Source organism: Athene cunicularia (assembly GCF_003259725.1).
Source record: "Athene cunicularia isolate RWA chromosome 3 unlocalized genomic scaffold, athCun1 chr3_part1, whole genome shotgun sequence".
Taxonomy (NCBI): Eukaryota; Metazoa; Chordata; class Aves; order Strigiformes; family Strigidae; genus Athene; species Athene cunicularia.
The window spans coordinates 83,151,772-83,168,428 of NW_020799097.1; the positions used below are offsets into that span (position 1 = coordinate 83,151,772).

At 36.4% G+C, this 16,657-nt stretch overlaps 1 protein-coding gene across 1 annotated transcript in view; it reads left to right on the forward strand.

The window, feature by feature from the left end:
• The window catches only part of RYR2 (ryanodine receptor 2), a 406,115-nt gene that overhangs the window by 191,565 nt on the left and 197,893 nt on the right, over positions 1 to 16,657 (forward strand). The window contains exons 18-20 of the mRNA XM_026846439.1: positions 6,677 to 6,795; positions 7,202 to 7,335; positions 13,228 to 13,469. Coding sequence (XP_026702240.1) covers positions 6,677 to 6,795; positions 7,202 to 7,335; positions 13,228 to 13,469 — 495 coding nt within the window. The remainder of the gene's footprint in view (positions 1 to 6,676; positions 6,796 to 7,201; positions 7,336 to 13,227; positions 13,470 to 16,657) is intronic.

Genomic DNA, 16,657 nt, shown 5'->3' on the forward strand with positions numbered 1-16,657 from the left:
AAATGTTTGTAAGAAGTGTATCTGGAATATACCTTCTATTGTAGAAGTTGAGAAAATTCTGTTTTAAGTCAATACTGAGTAAAAAATAGTCCTGTGGAGAGAAGAATTGTGAGCAACCAAGAAGTAAAGATGGTTTTGTAATGTTTGTGCAACACAGGCAATCTCAATTTCAATAGTTGGTTTCATTTTTTAAATTAACATTAATGTTAATATACTTCTAATTTATATGTTTGTAACTTGACATTGCAGTATAAATATTTGTGATGTCCTGTATAACTTGTATTAATCTTCCATGCTCAGAATTGCAGTCCAACCAATTTAATGGAACCTCTTTTATTAAATGTACTAATAGTTTTACTGGAATACCAGAGAGAGACTGATCTTAACCTGTCTCTCTTTTATTGCCTGGTTCTAGCTGCTGTAATTGATATCCCTTGTCTGATATACTTTTGATCTGTTTCTGGTTCATGTTTCTCTTTACACACTAACTGTATCAAGGTGGATTTCAGGAGCTAATTCTTAATAGTGCGTGGAAGGTATTTTCAATCCAGTTCAGGAAGAGCAACAGATTTGAAAAATATTGAATGATGGGTAGTGATTACTGTGTTTTAAATTTCTGTTGTCTGTTTTTTCATCTCTCTGTAGTTCATGTATGCTTTGCTTTGTCATTACTATTAATACATATAATTTCCCCTCCCTCCCCTCTTCTGTTTTCTGCTCTCACCCAGCTGGAACCATTTTAGAGTTACAAACTAAGAAATGTTTTGAAGTTGCAGTTGTGACTGTTTTCTGTTATATATAATATTTGTTACTATTCTGTTGGAAGATGGCCTCTTGAGGGTCTTTCAAGCCTTATTTTCTGTAATTATGGCACACTAAGTTCAAAAGGCAGGAAGGTTTGTAGTCAGACCAATGGGCAGGGTAGTTAGAACAGTGAAAACAATGTAACGTACCTTTCTGGTTATATATTTTAGTTTGTTCCCATTATCTTGTTATTTTATTGTTGTGTATTGTTTCATGAGCTGCAAGAAACATAATAATCTTCCTTTTGATAATAATTTTTCATCGATTACATAGTTGTCCTTGGGAATTAAAATTTCCTTCCCATTCTGTTCATCCCACTCCTGAATCACACCTGCCACAGAAAGATGTGTCCTTGGATTCATTGGCATCTTAAGGAAGGAATGTCAGGAGGAGATGATGTCCCCCATTGTAAAAATTTTTTGGTTTATATTAGACTGGTAGACATTTGAAAAGAAACGTCACAGGCATGACACAGTTGTTCTCATCAGCGTTTTACTGTGGCACTAATACATGAGATATATCCTACTATTGCTGAGTGTCCCAAGTAAAAATCAGTTGTGTCAGCCACAGATCACCAATTTTGGCACATATTATCAAATTTCTTACCTCAGCAGTCTTCAAAGGATCATCAGCAGCTATGAGAATAGATGTCTCCTATAGTAAACAAGGTGAATAAAGTGTGTTCTCCTCAGCCTTGTTATTAAACATTCACATGCATTTTGTTTATTTGCCATAAATCTGTTCCTGAGATGAACTGACCAACAGCATGGGAAAATATTGTGGAATGTCAGTGGTAGGAGTATTCTCCCTTTAAGACCCAAGGGTGAAATGCCATGGTGTTCACTAGCTGATTGGCAAGATTTACACTGGGTAATCGCAGTTGTGAAGAGCAGTTATACATTGATGCTTCTCCTCTGGAAGTCTTGGGGCAAGCAGAGAGTTTAGAAGTCAGTTGTTCTCTTGGGGTGGAGGCTGGTATAGAGACTTTGAAGCGTTTGCTTGTTTAAGGCCCTCCAGACAGTGATGTTTCATATAAGTATTTTTGCAGATTTTGTTTCATGTTTTTGCTGCGGAACTGTGGGTTTAGGGTGGGGCACCTGTTTTATTATGCTATTACTTCCTACTCCTGGCATGCACCTGATCTGTTTCAACCATGATTTGTTTATGCTCTGAATCCTTGAGCTGCTTCAGATATGAGGCAACAGAAACATAGGAGGCTAAACTGTATCACTGCTTTAGTTCTCAGCTGGTGTTGCAGACAATTAGCTACGCATAGCACTGGTGTCTAGTTAGAGATTTGCTGATCATCGTATCACTGGAGGTAGTGTATTAGGTGTAGAAATCCTAACATATCAATGTCATAACAACATTCATGTTGGTTTATATTATTATTATGGAAACCTGCTTTGCAGATACCATGATCTTCTTGCTTTCATGAGCATTTGAGTAACAGAGAATTTAAACTGAAACAAGCATTTAAAACTTGGCAAAATTGCAGGCTAAATTTTTTCTCCACTACAATTCACCTTTGGTATGAGAGCATCTAGGGAGAATGTTCTCACAATGCAGTTGCATGAAATTTGACTGCAACCTTCTTAATTTCAGAGTATTTCCCCAGTTGTTCATAGTGAAATTATTTTGTAAAAGACTGAAACTCTCAAGGCTAGTATTTTGAGAAATGATGCAAAATTTTGCACTCGACTTTTGGAGGTTCAAGATAAAATTTGTTATGACAGCTCTAGAAATGCTGTGTTACATCGTTTCTGTTATATAGTTATGTATTTATAAAAACTGATCTCAAAGTAAAAATAATGTTTGAAAATAAAAGCCTAAATGTTTATGTTTATGATGTTATAGTAAGGTATGAGATGAATTCTGTCAGCTGCAAAGTAATCTGACATTGTAGTTGTACTGCATAATGAAACTCATGACATGCTGCAAAAATTCTGAGGGTTTCAATACTTTAAGTGCTCGTTTATTCTGAGTTTTCTCTAGGAACTAGGCCACTTGAACTCCTCCCCCATATGTTCTGGTAACATAACTTCCACATTGCCTCCAAAACTGATTTTATAATTAAGACTTTTTTGGGGGGTTGAGGGAGTCAGTTATACAAGGCTATATAATTATGCTATGCTTTAGTTATCTTGAGAGGCACTGTAGGTTTAGCTTTTAGTATGTAAATGTGCTTTTGTGATTTTATGTGGGATGCCTGCTTGCCAGATTTTAAGCTTGCTTGGGGCAAAGATATTCACTATTTTAATTTACAGTGGTAGTCTACAGTAGGGAGAAATACTGGTTTATATTACACCTTTTAAATAATAATACTTGGCTGCATATATTCACCTAAAATAAACAATTAATTTTCTAAGTTAGAGTGTTTGGGAGGAGGAAACACCCTGCTTTGTTAATCAGACCAAAATTAGGTTCACCATCAACATTGAAGTTATCAACTACATCTCCTGCAGGTGTTTTCTTGAATGTGTTGTGATAAACATTTGATGACATAAACTGTTGTCAATAAAATTCCTATTAACACTTTTTTCTTAACCTTGAACTAAAAATGTTATGAAAACAGCATAAAGACATTAAATATATAAGTAACAATTGATTAGATTAGAAGTTTATTCAGTTCCTCTTCTTCACTGAAGCAAAAGAAGGAAAATGAAGATTTGCCCAAGTATAAATGTGTCAGAGAGCAGACCATGTTAGAAGTGAGATATCATAGAAGCTGAGTGAATAATGCAATGCAAATGCTTCAACTGTCTCTTCAATGCATAAATTAAGATTAGATTAGTCTTTCGCTCTGAAATATGTTCCAGATTGGATTAACTACTCCTACTAAAATTTTAATGACATTAGAACGTAGGTAATAAAAAATAGAATAAGGCAAGTTAGTAATCTAATATCTTCCAAATTAAGATTTTTTGGAACCAGATAATATAATTTTTTAAGGGCATGCATTTTATCCTAGTATTCTACAGTGTGATGTTAGAGGAGTCAACATGCTGTCCTGAAAAAATACAGGCTTCTTTTCCATCTGTGAGTCATTAAGAAAGAATTTTCACTCATCTTTTTAATAAATTCTGCATATTTTACTGTTTGTGATATTTTTATTAATTTCAAACACTTCCTGCTTTACTACCGTGAGCAACTCTAATGAAATTGGAGCATGTCCAGTTGTCTTTAATGTAGACAGTCTAAAAGTGGATCAGTCCAAGCAGACATTGTTCTGAAATAGAGGGAATTTGCCCTTACAACAAAATGCATTTGATAATTAGCATTCAGATGCTGCAGTAGTTGAAGAAGTTGTTGCAGCTGGGTCTAATTAATAAAGTTAATTTATTATTGAATGTTTAAATCTTCATAGTATTTTTACTTCTGTAATTGAAAAGCTTAAGACTAAAAAATGTACCCTGTATACTACTTTAAAAGAAAATTAAGATTATGAATCTACCTATACAAATCTGAAAATTCCAAGGCTATGGTTACCACACTTACATTATGTGGTATCATTACATATTGGATTACTGTTTATATTGTTAAAAGTGTGATTCAGTGCTACAACGAGAGGTGGCAAATGTTAAATTACCAGGTTTTGAATGTAGTGATTTCCTTGTGTTCCCAGATCACTGTGGTACACAATAATTTTGTCAGTCTTGTTACAGATTACCCCTCTAGATTGAGGATCCTTTTGTAACACTTTTCTTACCTTCCTAGTACATTTACCCTATTCAAGTCACCCCTGCCTGTCTAGTTGGCAGTCTGGGTGGATTCTCCTCCTCCTGTGTTGCTACAGGGCATATACTTCTTTAGCTTGCTCCCACAACTCTTAGGTTTTTATCATTTTTATCAATATTGTTATTGTGAATATTGGAAGTATACATCTATTGCAGCCCAGGTCATACCTACTGCCAAATTCTGGTTTAGTATATTCTCCTTTTTGTAGTTGAGACTTTCTGCTTATACCTTCAGGGCTACAGAATCACTTTGGGAATTCATATCTAGCTCATTATATCACATTTGTGACTTTTTTTGAAGCCAATGCACAGAACAGGAAAATTATCTACAATATCTGTACAGGGTCAGCAGCATTTTCTGTTTTCATATGTATTACTTTGTCTTCAAGCATATTAAAACACATACTTTGTTTGAAACATATTTTGATAAATCAAATTCAACTGTATCTGATGTCTTCCACCTTTACATTTCAGTCCTTGAGTAATCTGTACACTTTATTAGTGATGACAGCATATCTTCCTTCAGGTCCTTGGATAAAATGTTAAATAGTATGGGGGTAAAAGGTGATGGTGCTGTAGGTTATCTGAGATTAAAATGTGAGATGTGAGTGAAGTCTGCAGCCATGGCTGAAGTCACTGGAAATTCCAATCCTCATTTTAATTCAGATTTTCTTGGGAAGTAAAAAATAAAACTACCTTTCCAATAGCAAGTAATTTAAAACTGACCATTGTCTCTTCTGGCAGGGTAACTTGGTCTTAACAAGGATGGGAATCTAAAATCTAAGTTTAAAGAAAGAAAATCTTTGTTGACATATGACTGTTCATAACATTCTTCATATCTTTTTATCTGTCTGTAAGAAGTTTGAACAACCCAATTTCTGTCCTTCATAAAATAATTTTTGTAGGTTTTTCTTTATGAGGAGGTCTACAGTTTCTTTGGCTGTGTTGGTCTTCTTACTTTTGTTTATAATAGAGCTATACCTAATAGAGCAAATGAGCATAAATCAAGTTGGTCTGAAATTAACAATAAAAAAAAATTAATGAACTGAAGGTATTTTAGCCTTCGGTGGTGCATAACAGTGGAACACATCCTAAGTCATCGGATGCATATCTTTGCATAGATAGCTTTACGGTGCTACATTTTTCTTTTATTAGAAGAGAGCATGGCAAAGAACAGAAGACTCATGCTATGGATTTTGTTTTGCAAGAGTAAGCTGAGTGTTTGGAGCTGTGGCTTGAATACAGGGATGAAGACAATGATGAGAGATGTACAGTGCAAATAGAAATTGCATATCTCTACGTTTAAGACTGCTTCTCAGCTTTTCCTCATCGCTTTGATTTTTCTCATTGAGACATCAACTGTATCAACTGATAATGATGTAATATGTACATGTTTAATACTGGCCTTTGCCACATGTGGAAGATCTCAGAGCAAGTAGTGACTTAATCCAGTACACACGGGGATCTATTTTGCTGCCCCATTGCAGGGAACCATTTTAAGGCTAATGATGCTTGATGGCAATGACTTCTGCTTTATTGGGATCAGAACTGCATTTAATTGAGGGTCCACTGGAGATTTAATGGTTCTTACTTCCTTGCACATCTTAGTTTCATACTTGTATCTATTTGTTTGCTCTTTGAAGAACATCACTGTCACTTCCAGTAGTTGTTACATACACAAAGAAAATTATACATAGTGGGCCAGTAGACTGGGAATTTAACTCTGCTCTCTAATTCAGAGGTATATGATTCCATTAGTGGTTCATACAGCTTTCTATGGGAAGAAACAGAAAACTGTATATATGGAGACCATATTTTATGTATATAATATGTATGTAGTGTGAAGTCTTCACCTCTTCACTGGAAACCAGTACTGTACCCAGTTTGTTTGAATTTGATCATCACATATTTGTGATTAAAATTAATTTACGTTTTCTGTTCTCCCCTTTCTGATTTTTACTACATTCCCTTATTTTGGGAAATCTAAAAAATACCTCAATCCTGTTCTGGTTTTGTTTATCGTATACAATGATTTATGACACTGTTCCATGTGGCTGAACAATACATTAGGAAGTATTATGTGCAGTTATGATTTTATCTGCACTTTGAATAAATAATTTTAACTTTTTCCCCAGGAATTCTAGAGGTTTTACACTGTGTGTTGGTGGAAAGCCCAGAAGCTCTAAACATTATTAAGGAAGGACATATTAAATCAATCATCTGTCTTTTGGACAAACATGGAAGAAACCATAAGGTAGGCAAAGACGATATGAGTATATTTAGATGGACAGTTGTGAACAAAGCAAGCTCTTTGTTCTGTGTAGAAAATAGATTTCAAATAGCTTAATACTGTATTCATAATCAAGTATGAAACTTTTCCTAAAAGGCACATGAGCAGTTTGAAGCAAAGGTGAATGTTATCTTCTTTTTGATGAAAACATTGATACACTCTAATTCTCAAGGGAAACAGGAAGAATATAGCTTAATATTAGGAGAATTTCATAATTGTTTTAAAATAAAACTTCTATGTTAGATGAATTACATACCCTTACCTGCCTTCCAGTAACAAAGTATATATATAGCATTATATTGCCTGGAGTACCTCATAGCGATAATCAAAAATTATTTAAGATTAAAAGAATTTTATTTTTTTTTCCCAGGTTTTGGATGTTTTGTGTTCTCTCTGTGTTTGTCATGGAGTAGCTGTGCGGTCTAATCAACATCTAATCTGTGATAATCTCCTGCCAGGAAGAGATCTGCTCTTACAGACACGCCTTGTCAACCATGTGAGCAGGTAAAAAGGAAAAAATCTCTATCTATGAACAAAGCAGAATGAAAATTGTGGTTTAAAGAAATAGTCACTACAGAAAACCTGTTTTACTTTCAAAACTTTTGTTAAAATATTCTTACTAGGATTTTAAATGCTCTTTGCAATATTAATTGGAATCAAAACATGGATCAGAGAGGTGCCACAAGCTAAAGCTGCTCTAAACTGCTCTAACTCTATGAAACTGTGGTCTCTTCTAAAGTTTCTTGCCTAGATCTAGGTGTGCTTTCACAGTCTTGTCAACTGGTGTCCTATGATTGCCTTTATGTTTGTGATCTTGTGAGGATTTCCTAATCACCTTTGATCAAAATCTAAAACTCAGTGCCAAACACATTCACCAGTGCCTAGGATATTTAGGGAGTGCCCTCACCCTTCCTTCCACTGTCAGAGTGGTAGAAGCTACCTTCCAGCAGACATTAATAATAAGATGAAGCTAGTAACATCTTAAACTTGCAAAGTAATATTTAAAAAGTAAATGTTTATCCAGAATTTGAATTTATGCTGAGGCAGAAGAATCTGGCTTTAAATGAGGATTCGTGGGATCTTCTAACTCAAACTTATGTCTATTTTAAAAAGTCTCAGTCATTAAGTGAGACTGAAAGATGAAACATAGAAATAGTACTTATAATTCAGATTTCATAGGATTTAGTAGGTGCTGAAAACATAAAAATTCCACTACTGTGTATATGACAATTCGACAATTTTATAGCTAATACATTCAGTCATATTTTTCAGAACCACATGTGACTTGACCTCCTCCAACACATCCAATAATATACCAACATATATAAGACATGGAAAGATGATGTAATGGGAATCACTCCATGTCAGCAATAAATTTGAACAACTGATCACTTCAAGTGATTTGAACTGAAATCACTTAAATATATGGGTACTGATTGAATTTCTGGGCTGACTTTGGGCCTCATACAGGGAAGTAGAGCTGTCTCCCAAGTATGGCTGTAGACAAAGCAAATGTAGTTAATACATGTTTTTGCTCTGCCTTAGAAAGTTGTGAATGAGAATATTCCTATTCTTGTAGTTATGTGGAAAAAAAGATTATTTTTCCAAGGTCAGAAAGACCAATCAAACACTGAAAATATTTAGTGATAGACTTGACTTGCATAAGTCGCACCAGAAATAATTGGCAAAGGAACTTTCTAAGATATTGCTGCTTAACATACTTTGCCAGGGGACTGAAGAATTCTATTCACAAACGTCTATTTAAAAATATTTGAATGATGAGGTTGATTAAATTATGGAGTCTAGACAAAGGCATAATAAAGCTGATACTGTGTTAAGACAGAAAAGATCAGTGATCTTACCAATAACATATAAATTAATTGACTTTTCTGAAAGATAGCTTTTTGTCAAGCAGGTTTTGTTTGTTTTTAAGGAGATTAGATGCTTGTCTTGTAACAAAGTGAAGAGTATATATACTTAAACATTTGGGAGAAGACACCTCATATATTTTTAGAAGGAAAGTGTATTAGTCTTACATGGTAAACCAAGTTATTTTATAAGCAATCCGATCAGTAAAGTCTGCTTTTACACTGACTCGTATTTAACAGCTTGGATCAACCCTTCTTCATCCCCCTGCATTCCCTCCACTGGAAAGCATACTGTGCACTGCTGCTGCCTTAGAGCTACATCTTTGTTGATTAGGCAGCTTGTTTGTAGAAAGAAAATATTTGTAGAAGTTATAACCCAATCCAGTGGAGGGACATGAAAACTAGATACATTCAGCCTAGAAGTCTTTTTGTCTGTATATGGGGAAATATAGCTAGCAGTGATTTTGGATACTTCTGTACTCTATGGCTTTAATTCAAGATTGGATGGTTTAGTACAAAATTGTCACAGTAATGGTTGTCTGGAGACAGATTTTTTGGGATGAGATTCTAGATGCAGGATTATCCCAAAAATCAGATTAGAAAAGCATAGTTTTCTTTCCTCTTTTCCTTCATGACCTTTAGATGTATGACTACATATTGCTATTTAACTAGATATTGAATAAGCACAGTAATAGTTTTGCCTTTCAAGTACTCTTGTGAAGTACTTCAAAATCGTCAGCAGTAGGAACTTTAAATTCATATTAAGGATTGGTACAACCTTTACATATTACTGAGTTATAGAAAACTTTGAATAAGGAAGGGATACAAGAGAATTCTGAAATAGATTGGCACTTTACTTTTGTATCTTTGTATATGTTACTCTCTTGAATGGATAATGAGCATTATAGAATGCAGTTTCCTATGTAAAAGTAAACCTGCAGTGGTTACTTACTACATTTCTTTTGGTAACTGGTGAATAACTGTCTTTTTTGTTTGTAGGATTTAATATCTATTAAATGTTCAAACACATAAAATATTATTATTGGTATCTGAGTGAGGATACTGTCTCAGTTAATGAAACAAACAATTTTTTACTTTAACTGTATAGAGCGCTTTCCACGAGTGCTTTCCACTTAAATAAATAGCTAAATAAATAAATAAATAAATAAATAAAAAACCCTGCTTTCCAGGAGGTCCAAGTTTGCCACAACTCATGAAAAGCACAGACTACTATCTATTGCTGATCTTTCATGTGGGCATGAATGACACTGCAAGCTGGAACCTGGGCAGAATCAAGAAAGACTACAAAGCCCTGCGTGTACAAGCAAAAACTATTGGTGCTCAAGTTGTCTTTTCTTCCATTTTACCAGTTAGAGGAAAGGGTGCAGCCAGAAATAGATGTCTAATGCAAATCAACTTTTGGCTTTGTGGCTGGTGCTGTCACGAGGGCTTTGGCTTTTAAGACAACAGGACATTCTTCCATGACTACAGAGGAAAGGGAATCTTTGCCAGCAGGCTGGCCAACTTGATGAAGCAGGCTTTAATCTGAAGGACTTGGAGTATGGAGTCCAAAGTGTCAACGTTCACACCATTGCAATCAACTGGGGAATAAGCCAGGCCAACCAGAGAAGTGACAAATGTTCTTTAGCTGCCTCCCAAGATGAGAACCAGAAGACCAACAACCTCAGTGGTATATATATACCAGTGCATGCAGCCTGGGGAACAAAAAGGAGGAACTGAAGCTCTGTGCCCAGTGAGAAAATTCTATCACAGGAATAACTGAGACATGGTGGGACAACTCGCATGACTGAAGGATTGCAATGGATGACTGAGGAATATCTGTTGAGAACTACAAGGGCATTGTCAGGGTGTGCAGACACTGTTAGAAAAGCAAAAGCTCAGCTCAAATTGAAATTGACCAGAGATGTCAAAAACTACAAGAAAGGGTTCTTGAGGTACATAAACAACAAGCAGAAACAGAAGGAAAATATTGTCCTGTTGTTAAATAGGAAAGGTGACCAACAACACTGAAAAGGCAGAGGTTCTCAAAATATTCTTCACCTCTTGTCTTCACCAGCACTGTTGGGCATGAAGCCTTGAGGGCAAAAATCCAGGTTGATGCCAACACAGACCCACTATCAGTGAAGGAAGAGTTGGTATGCAAACTATTACAGGAGCTTGTCCCCTACAAATCAGTGGGCCACGGGTGTTAAGAGACCTGGCTGATGTCATTGCGAGGCCAATCTCCATAATTTTTGAGAAGTTGTGGAGCTTGGGGGAAGTCCCAGATGACTGTAAGAAGGCTAATGACACCCACATGTACAAGAAGGGCTTAAAGAAGGATTCAGGAAATTATAGGGCCATCAGCCTTACTTCAGTCCCTAGGAAAGTTATGGAATTAATCCTTCTGGGGGCTATCACAAGTCAAATGAAGAACATGATTGGGAAAAGCCAGCACAGATTCACCAGGGCAAATCATGCTTGACAAATCATAATGCCTGCTATCACAAATTAACCTGCTTGGTTGATGTGGGGTGAGCGGTGGATTTCTCCAAGGCTTTTGATGCAGTTCTCCATGGCCTCCTCCTAGGAAACTGATGCGTTTATAGCCTAGACAACTGGTCTGTGCAGTGGGTGGGGAACTGGCTGACAGGCTGCACCCAGGGGGTGACGGTAAACAGCTCTTTTACAAACTGGCAACCTGTCACAAGTGGGGTCCCCCGGGGATCGATATTGGGCCCAACATTGCTTAATATCTTCCTAAGTAATCTGGATGATGGGATCAAGTGTACCCTGGTGAAGTTTGCTTGACAATACCAAACCAAGCAGGGAAGTAGATACTTTGGAAGGGAGAGCCACCCTGCAGGAAGACCTGGATAGGCTGGAAGAGTGGGCTAACAAGAACCTTATGAAGTTCAGCAAGGACAGTTGTAGGGTCTTGCACCTGGGAAAACATAATCCAGGAGTGCAGCACAGGCTGGGATCTACCTGGCTGGGGGGCAGCTCTGTGGAAAGGGATCTATCTGAGGGTTCTGGTGGACAACAAGCTCAACATGAGTGAAGAGTGTGCTGCAGCAGCAAAGAAAGCCAATGGGATGCTGGGTTGCATCAACAAGGACATCACCAGCAGAGATGGAAAGTCACTATCCCACTCTACTCAGCACGTGTCAGGCCACACTTGGAATATTGTGCTCAGTTTTGGTCCACGTTATACAAAACTGGCTGGAGAGTGTCCAGAGAAGGGGCACAAGGATGATCAAAGGAACGGGAAGCCTGCTGTATAAGGAAAGCCTGAGAGAAGTGGGTTTGTTCAGCTGTGAGAAGAGAAGGCTTAGGGGAGACCTTATCACCATGTGCCAGTATTTAAAGGGTGGCTACGATGAAGATGGAGACTCCCTTTTTACAAGGAGTCACATGGAAAGGATGAGGGGTTGTAGGTACACATTACTCCTGGGGAGTTTCCAGCTGGACACTGATACAGAGAAATGATTACCTGTTTTGAGATTTATTTACTTATTTACTTATAGAAAAGTGCTTAGCAACTTACTTATAGCAAGTTATAGTATTTTTTAAAATATTGCTTTGAATCCTGCTTGCCCACACTGTTCTGTGGGATTTTACCAAGGACTACTGTGTTCATCAAAACAAAGCAGTTCACTCTGAAAATCTACCAAGGATTACAATGTTCAGCAAAATATTATACTTTTGGCCTTGAGTAACAGGTGGCTCTAACTAGTTTGAATTTTGCTAATGAGTAAAGATAGCCATATATGAATTGTAGAAGTTCTGTTGGTTCTCTTAGATAAGATAGAAAGTAAACCGTCTGAAAACACTCTTGGTATTCAAGACATTGGCCAAGAGAATCTGTGCATACTCCAGGGAAAAAACAAAGTGAGAAAGACTATGAGCCTTCCTCCCAAAGACCCCCGAAGACGACCACCAGGAGGCAATGCGCAGGTGCAAAGATGACATAAACTGTTGACATCAGCCTTTCGAACTAATCCAGCCTTACTCATGCATATGTATGTTTGTGTGATGTAATCTAATGAATATGGATATCCACACTCTAAGTTTTTGGTAAAATGTGCGGTGGGTGTGCAAGCTTTGTGGAGAAATCCCCTTGCACCCCTGGAGTAAACATACCTGCTTATAACTCTATTTGAGTTGTAGAGTCTTTTTTACCGCAAATCAACACATGAGGAAAATTTTTCACAGTGGGAACAACGAGCCATTGGAATAATCTCCCAAGGGAAGTGGTAGATTCTCCAGCATTGGACACTGTTAAGATTCGGCTGGACAGGGTGCTGGGCCATCTTATCTAGACTGTGCTTCTGCCAGGAAAGATTGGACCAGATGATCTTTGAGTCCTTTCCGAACTGCTGTTCTGTGATTCGATGAAATAAAATTATTTCTATTGTTTTAATCACACAAAACTATCATGAAATTTAAGTTTAGTGAAAAGTCTGTGGTAGTTCATCAATTTCTTGAGATAAGTTTTTAATAACCACTTTTATTCTTTCTGTTTAAGCATGCGACCCAACATCTTCTTGGGGATTAGTGAAGGCTCTGCCCAATACAGAAAATGGTACTATGAACTTATGGTGGACCATCTAGAGCCCTTTGTGACCGCAGAATCAACTCATCTACGAGTGGGCTGGGCTTCAACAGAGGGCTACTCACCATATCCAGGGGGAGGAGCAGAATGGGGAGGAAATGGTGTTGGTGATGACTTGTATTCCTATGGCTTTGATGGTCTGCATCTGTGGTCAGGTATTCTCCTGGGGTATTTTGTTTTGAGGGAATTTCTTTTGTTCCATTATTGCTTTGTTGTGGGTTTCTGTTTTTTTTTGTTTGTTTGTTTGTTTGTTTTTAAATACTAGAATATTGTTTGCAATTCCAGTGAATTAGTTTTCAACAGCAACAAAGTGAATCAGATGATTCAGCTGACACTAGGAATATTCAAAAACACTACCCTCTATCAGAATATGCTTTAAGTTGACATTGCATATTGAAAAAAATGTTTTATAAAAAGTAATGCAGATAAATAGGCTAATAACTTATTTTTAAGGCTGGGAATTATTTTGGGGAATTTTTCAGCATACCTATAAATATTTTATTTAAAACTTCAAAGGTGCAAAAAATGAAATCTGATACATGGTGGTCTGGAATTGTAATTCCTTTGTGATAGTGTAAGAATGGCCTAAGAAATTTAATTCACAGGACTCTCCTTTTTTTTTCCCTTTACTTTTTTTTTTCTTTTTCCCCTCTTTTTCCTTTTTTTTCCCTCTTCCCCCCCTTTTTTTTTTTTCTCCTTTTTTCTTTTTTTCCCTTTTTTCTTTAATCAGATTTTTAATATGGATCTTTAGAAGTTTAGAAATACTTTAGAGGTGAAGAATATTTTTAAGTATGCTTTTTGCCATACATTTTAAACACAGATACTTTTCTGTAGTGATGTTTTATTTACATACTTTTTGACTGACTGTTATTACAAGACTTGCAAATCATATTCCTAGCTTGCATATGGGGCATTTGGTCAGGTATTAATTTTTAAAATGTTATTGGCCCAGCTTGGATCTCTTTGTTAATAGTAATTTCTGTATGCATATTCTGGTGTTAAAGGAAGCTGAACTGAGTATCTAAAATATTTCTATTTACTGTTGATTCTGCAAATATCTTATTCTCTCTTCATACTGAGTTAGCTCAGCAAAATCAGAATAATAAGAAAGAAAGCTTGTTCTCTTTTTCTTACTCTTTTTCATATAATTTAACTTTTGTGAAAAGATTCCTAGATATCATTTAGAATGGATAGTCCCACACTTGGACACTCTTAAACTTCTTGAAGAAAGTTTCTATTGTGGTTTCCCCTTGTTGAGGAGAAGTATTTTCCTTTGATTTTGAGAGATTATTGGAGAGATGTGAACTGTAGAACTGACTGAAAACTGGGTTAGGCTCATTGGATTGGCAATTCTTGCCACTGTGTAGATATGAACAAGTTTTCTAAAGCTCCTTAGCAAACGAGAGAGGCATTTTAGTGACTTAGCTCTATGTATCACTCAAGGTCTTTGAAGTTTTGAGGCACTGTGGCTTGTACTTGGAAAAGAATACAGTTTTACATTTCAAAAGAATTTTCCAATCAAAACAGCAATGGATTGTATTATTAAGTAATAACATATCGACTGGAGTGGCATCTTAGGAAAGTAGCTGCCACTTTGCCTTTCATGTACAGTGAGAATTATTTTGGAACAATGATGCATAATTAATGGTGTCATTAAAGCTGTGTCATAACTGACTTTGTCAGATAAAGTATTATTACAGAAGAACCAGAAAATGATGAACCAACCGAAATAACTTTTGTAGCTAGGGTCCCTTTTAAGGAGGAAACAAAAAATTACTGAAAATCAAAATTATTTTTCTACCCACTGGAAATTTCAATCAGAAATGTCCCAAAAGAATAAATGAACAATTGTTTGTCGTTCTCAAATCAGTAATCTAGTCCAGTCAAAAGAGTCAGACCACCTTTGTATATGCGAATTCTGTATATTAATCTCTGTTGTGGAAGTGGCTGGTAGATTTTAAAAGATTTCTGTCTTCATTGACATTCTCATATAAGACATACCTCTCAAACTTGGAAGGAGTTCTAAGTAGTTGAATGCTAAAAATCATAGCCTTTCTTTTGCTTCCACAATCCCAGGCTGCATCTTGGTAAGTCTCTGCTATGACATTTTAAAAATAATCTTCTGAGCATGAAACATTTACTGCATTAATGAATAGCAGCATTAATTTCTACCCCTGAGTTTCTGTTCTGGACCAAGCCTTTACCAGAATCACATTTAATTTACATTCATTTCTTCAGCTCAGCAATTACTTCTCTAATATGGAGAAGTGGAACTCATAGCTTTTTAAACCCTACGGCCAGAAAAGGCACTTAGATCATTTGTTCTAACTGTGTTCATCAAAGACCAGTACTTATTTCTGTTAACAGTCAGCCTTGATTTGATCCCAGTAACCTGTATTTGGCTAAATTTTAATGTCTAAAAAGACACCTAGTGTCAAGTAGCATACCTTAAGAAATTGAAGTATCCGGTCTTCCCTGATAGTTCTTTTGGAGTTTAATTATATAAAATAATTGTCTCTTCCTGTGATTTATTTGAAACTAACTCTCAGCTGTTGTGAAGGTTTTTTCTACTGTCCTCTACTGTGCTCTGTGAGTTTTGGGATGTAGAGCTGGTAGCAGGTCTTTCCTTAGGAGTCATTCCTTATGTTGTGACTGCTACTCTGTTTTGCAGCAGCATTTCCTATAGATTTCTTAATTTCTGAGGGGCCATTAGGATTGCTCCATGTCATTGCCCTGTCTTTGCTCATGGAACTGACTCTTCTTACGGCAACGGAGCTAAGGACATGCTGTCTTAGAAAGGTGTAGGGAAGCAGCAATACCATCTGAAAACTTTATTTTTCCTCAACTGTAATGCTGACTGCCCTAACAAGAGGGACAAATTGCACGAGCATCTATCCTACAGTCTGCAGATTATGTGACAGTACCAGGAAGTAATTTTCCATATGTAGAATATTGGAAGTGTTGGGTTTTCTTTTTTCTCAGGGGGAGGAGGGGAGGGAACGTTGGTGGTTTGTGTAAGAAAATTTATCTGCAGAAAAATTATTGAGATCTTTCTTCTATTATTTTTGCTGTGGTTAAAAACCATATGCCATACTCTTCATCTTCTTGGAAATATATTGCTTTTAGTTCAGTCCTTCATGTTTACAGAATTTGGACAGCACAGATAAAATGTTAGTGCACTGTTCTTAACATGCATTGTGGTTTCTCTCTTGCAGACATTGCATATGTTATTTTTGGAAAACATGTTTAGAGATATTTTCATACAACTTTCATGCTTTTCCATAAATTTTTCTCTTGTAGATGGCAGTAAATTTCAGAAACAGTCATTTTCTATTTTTGTATT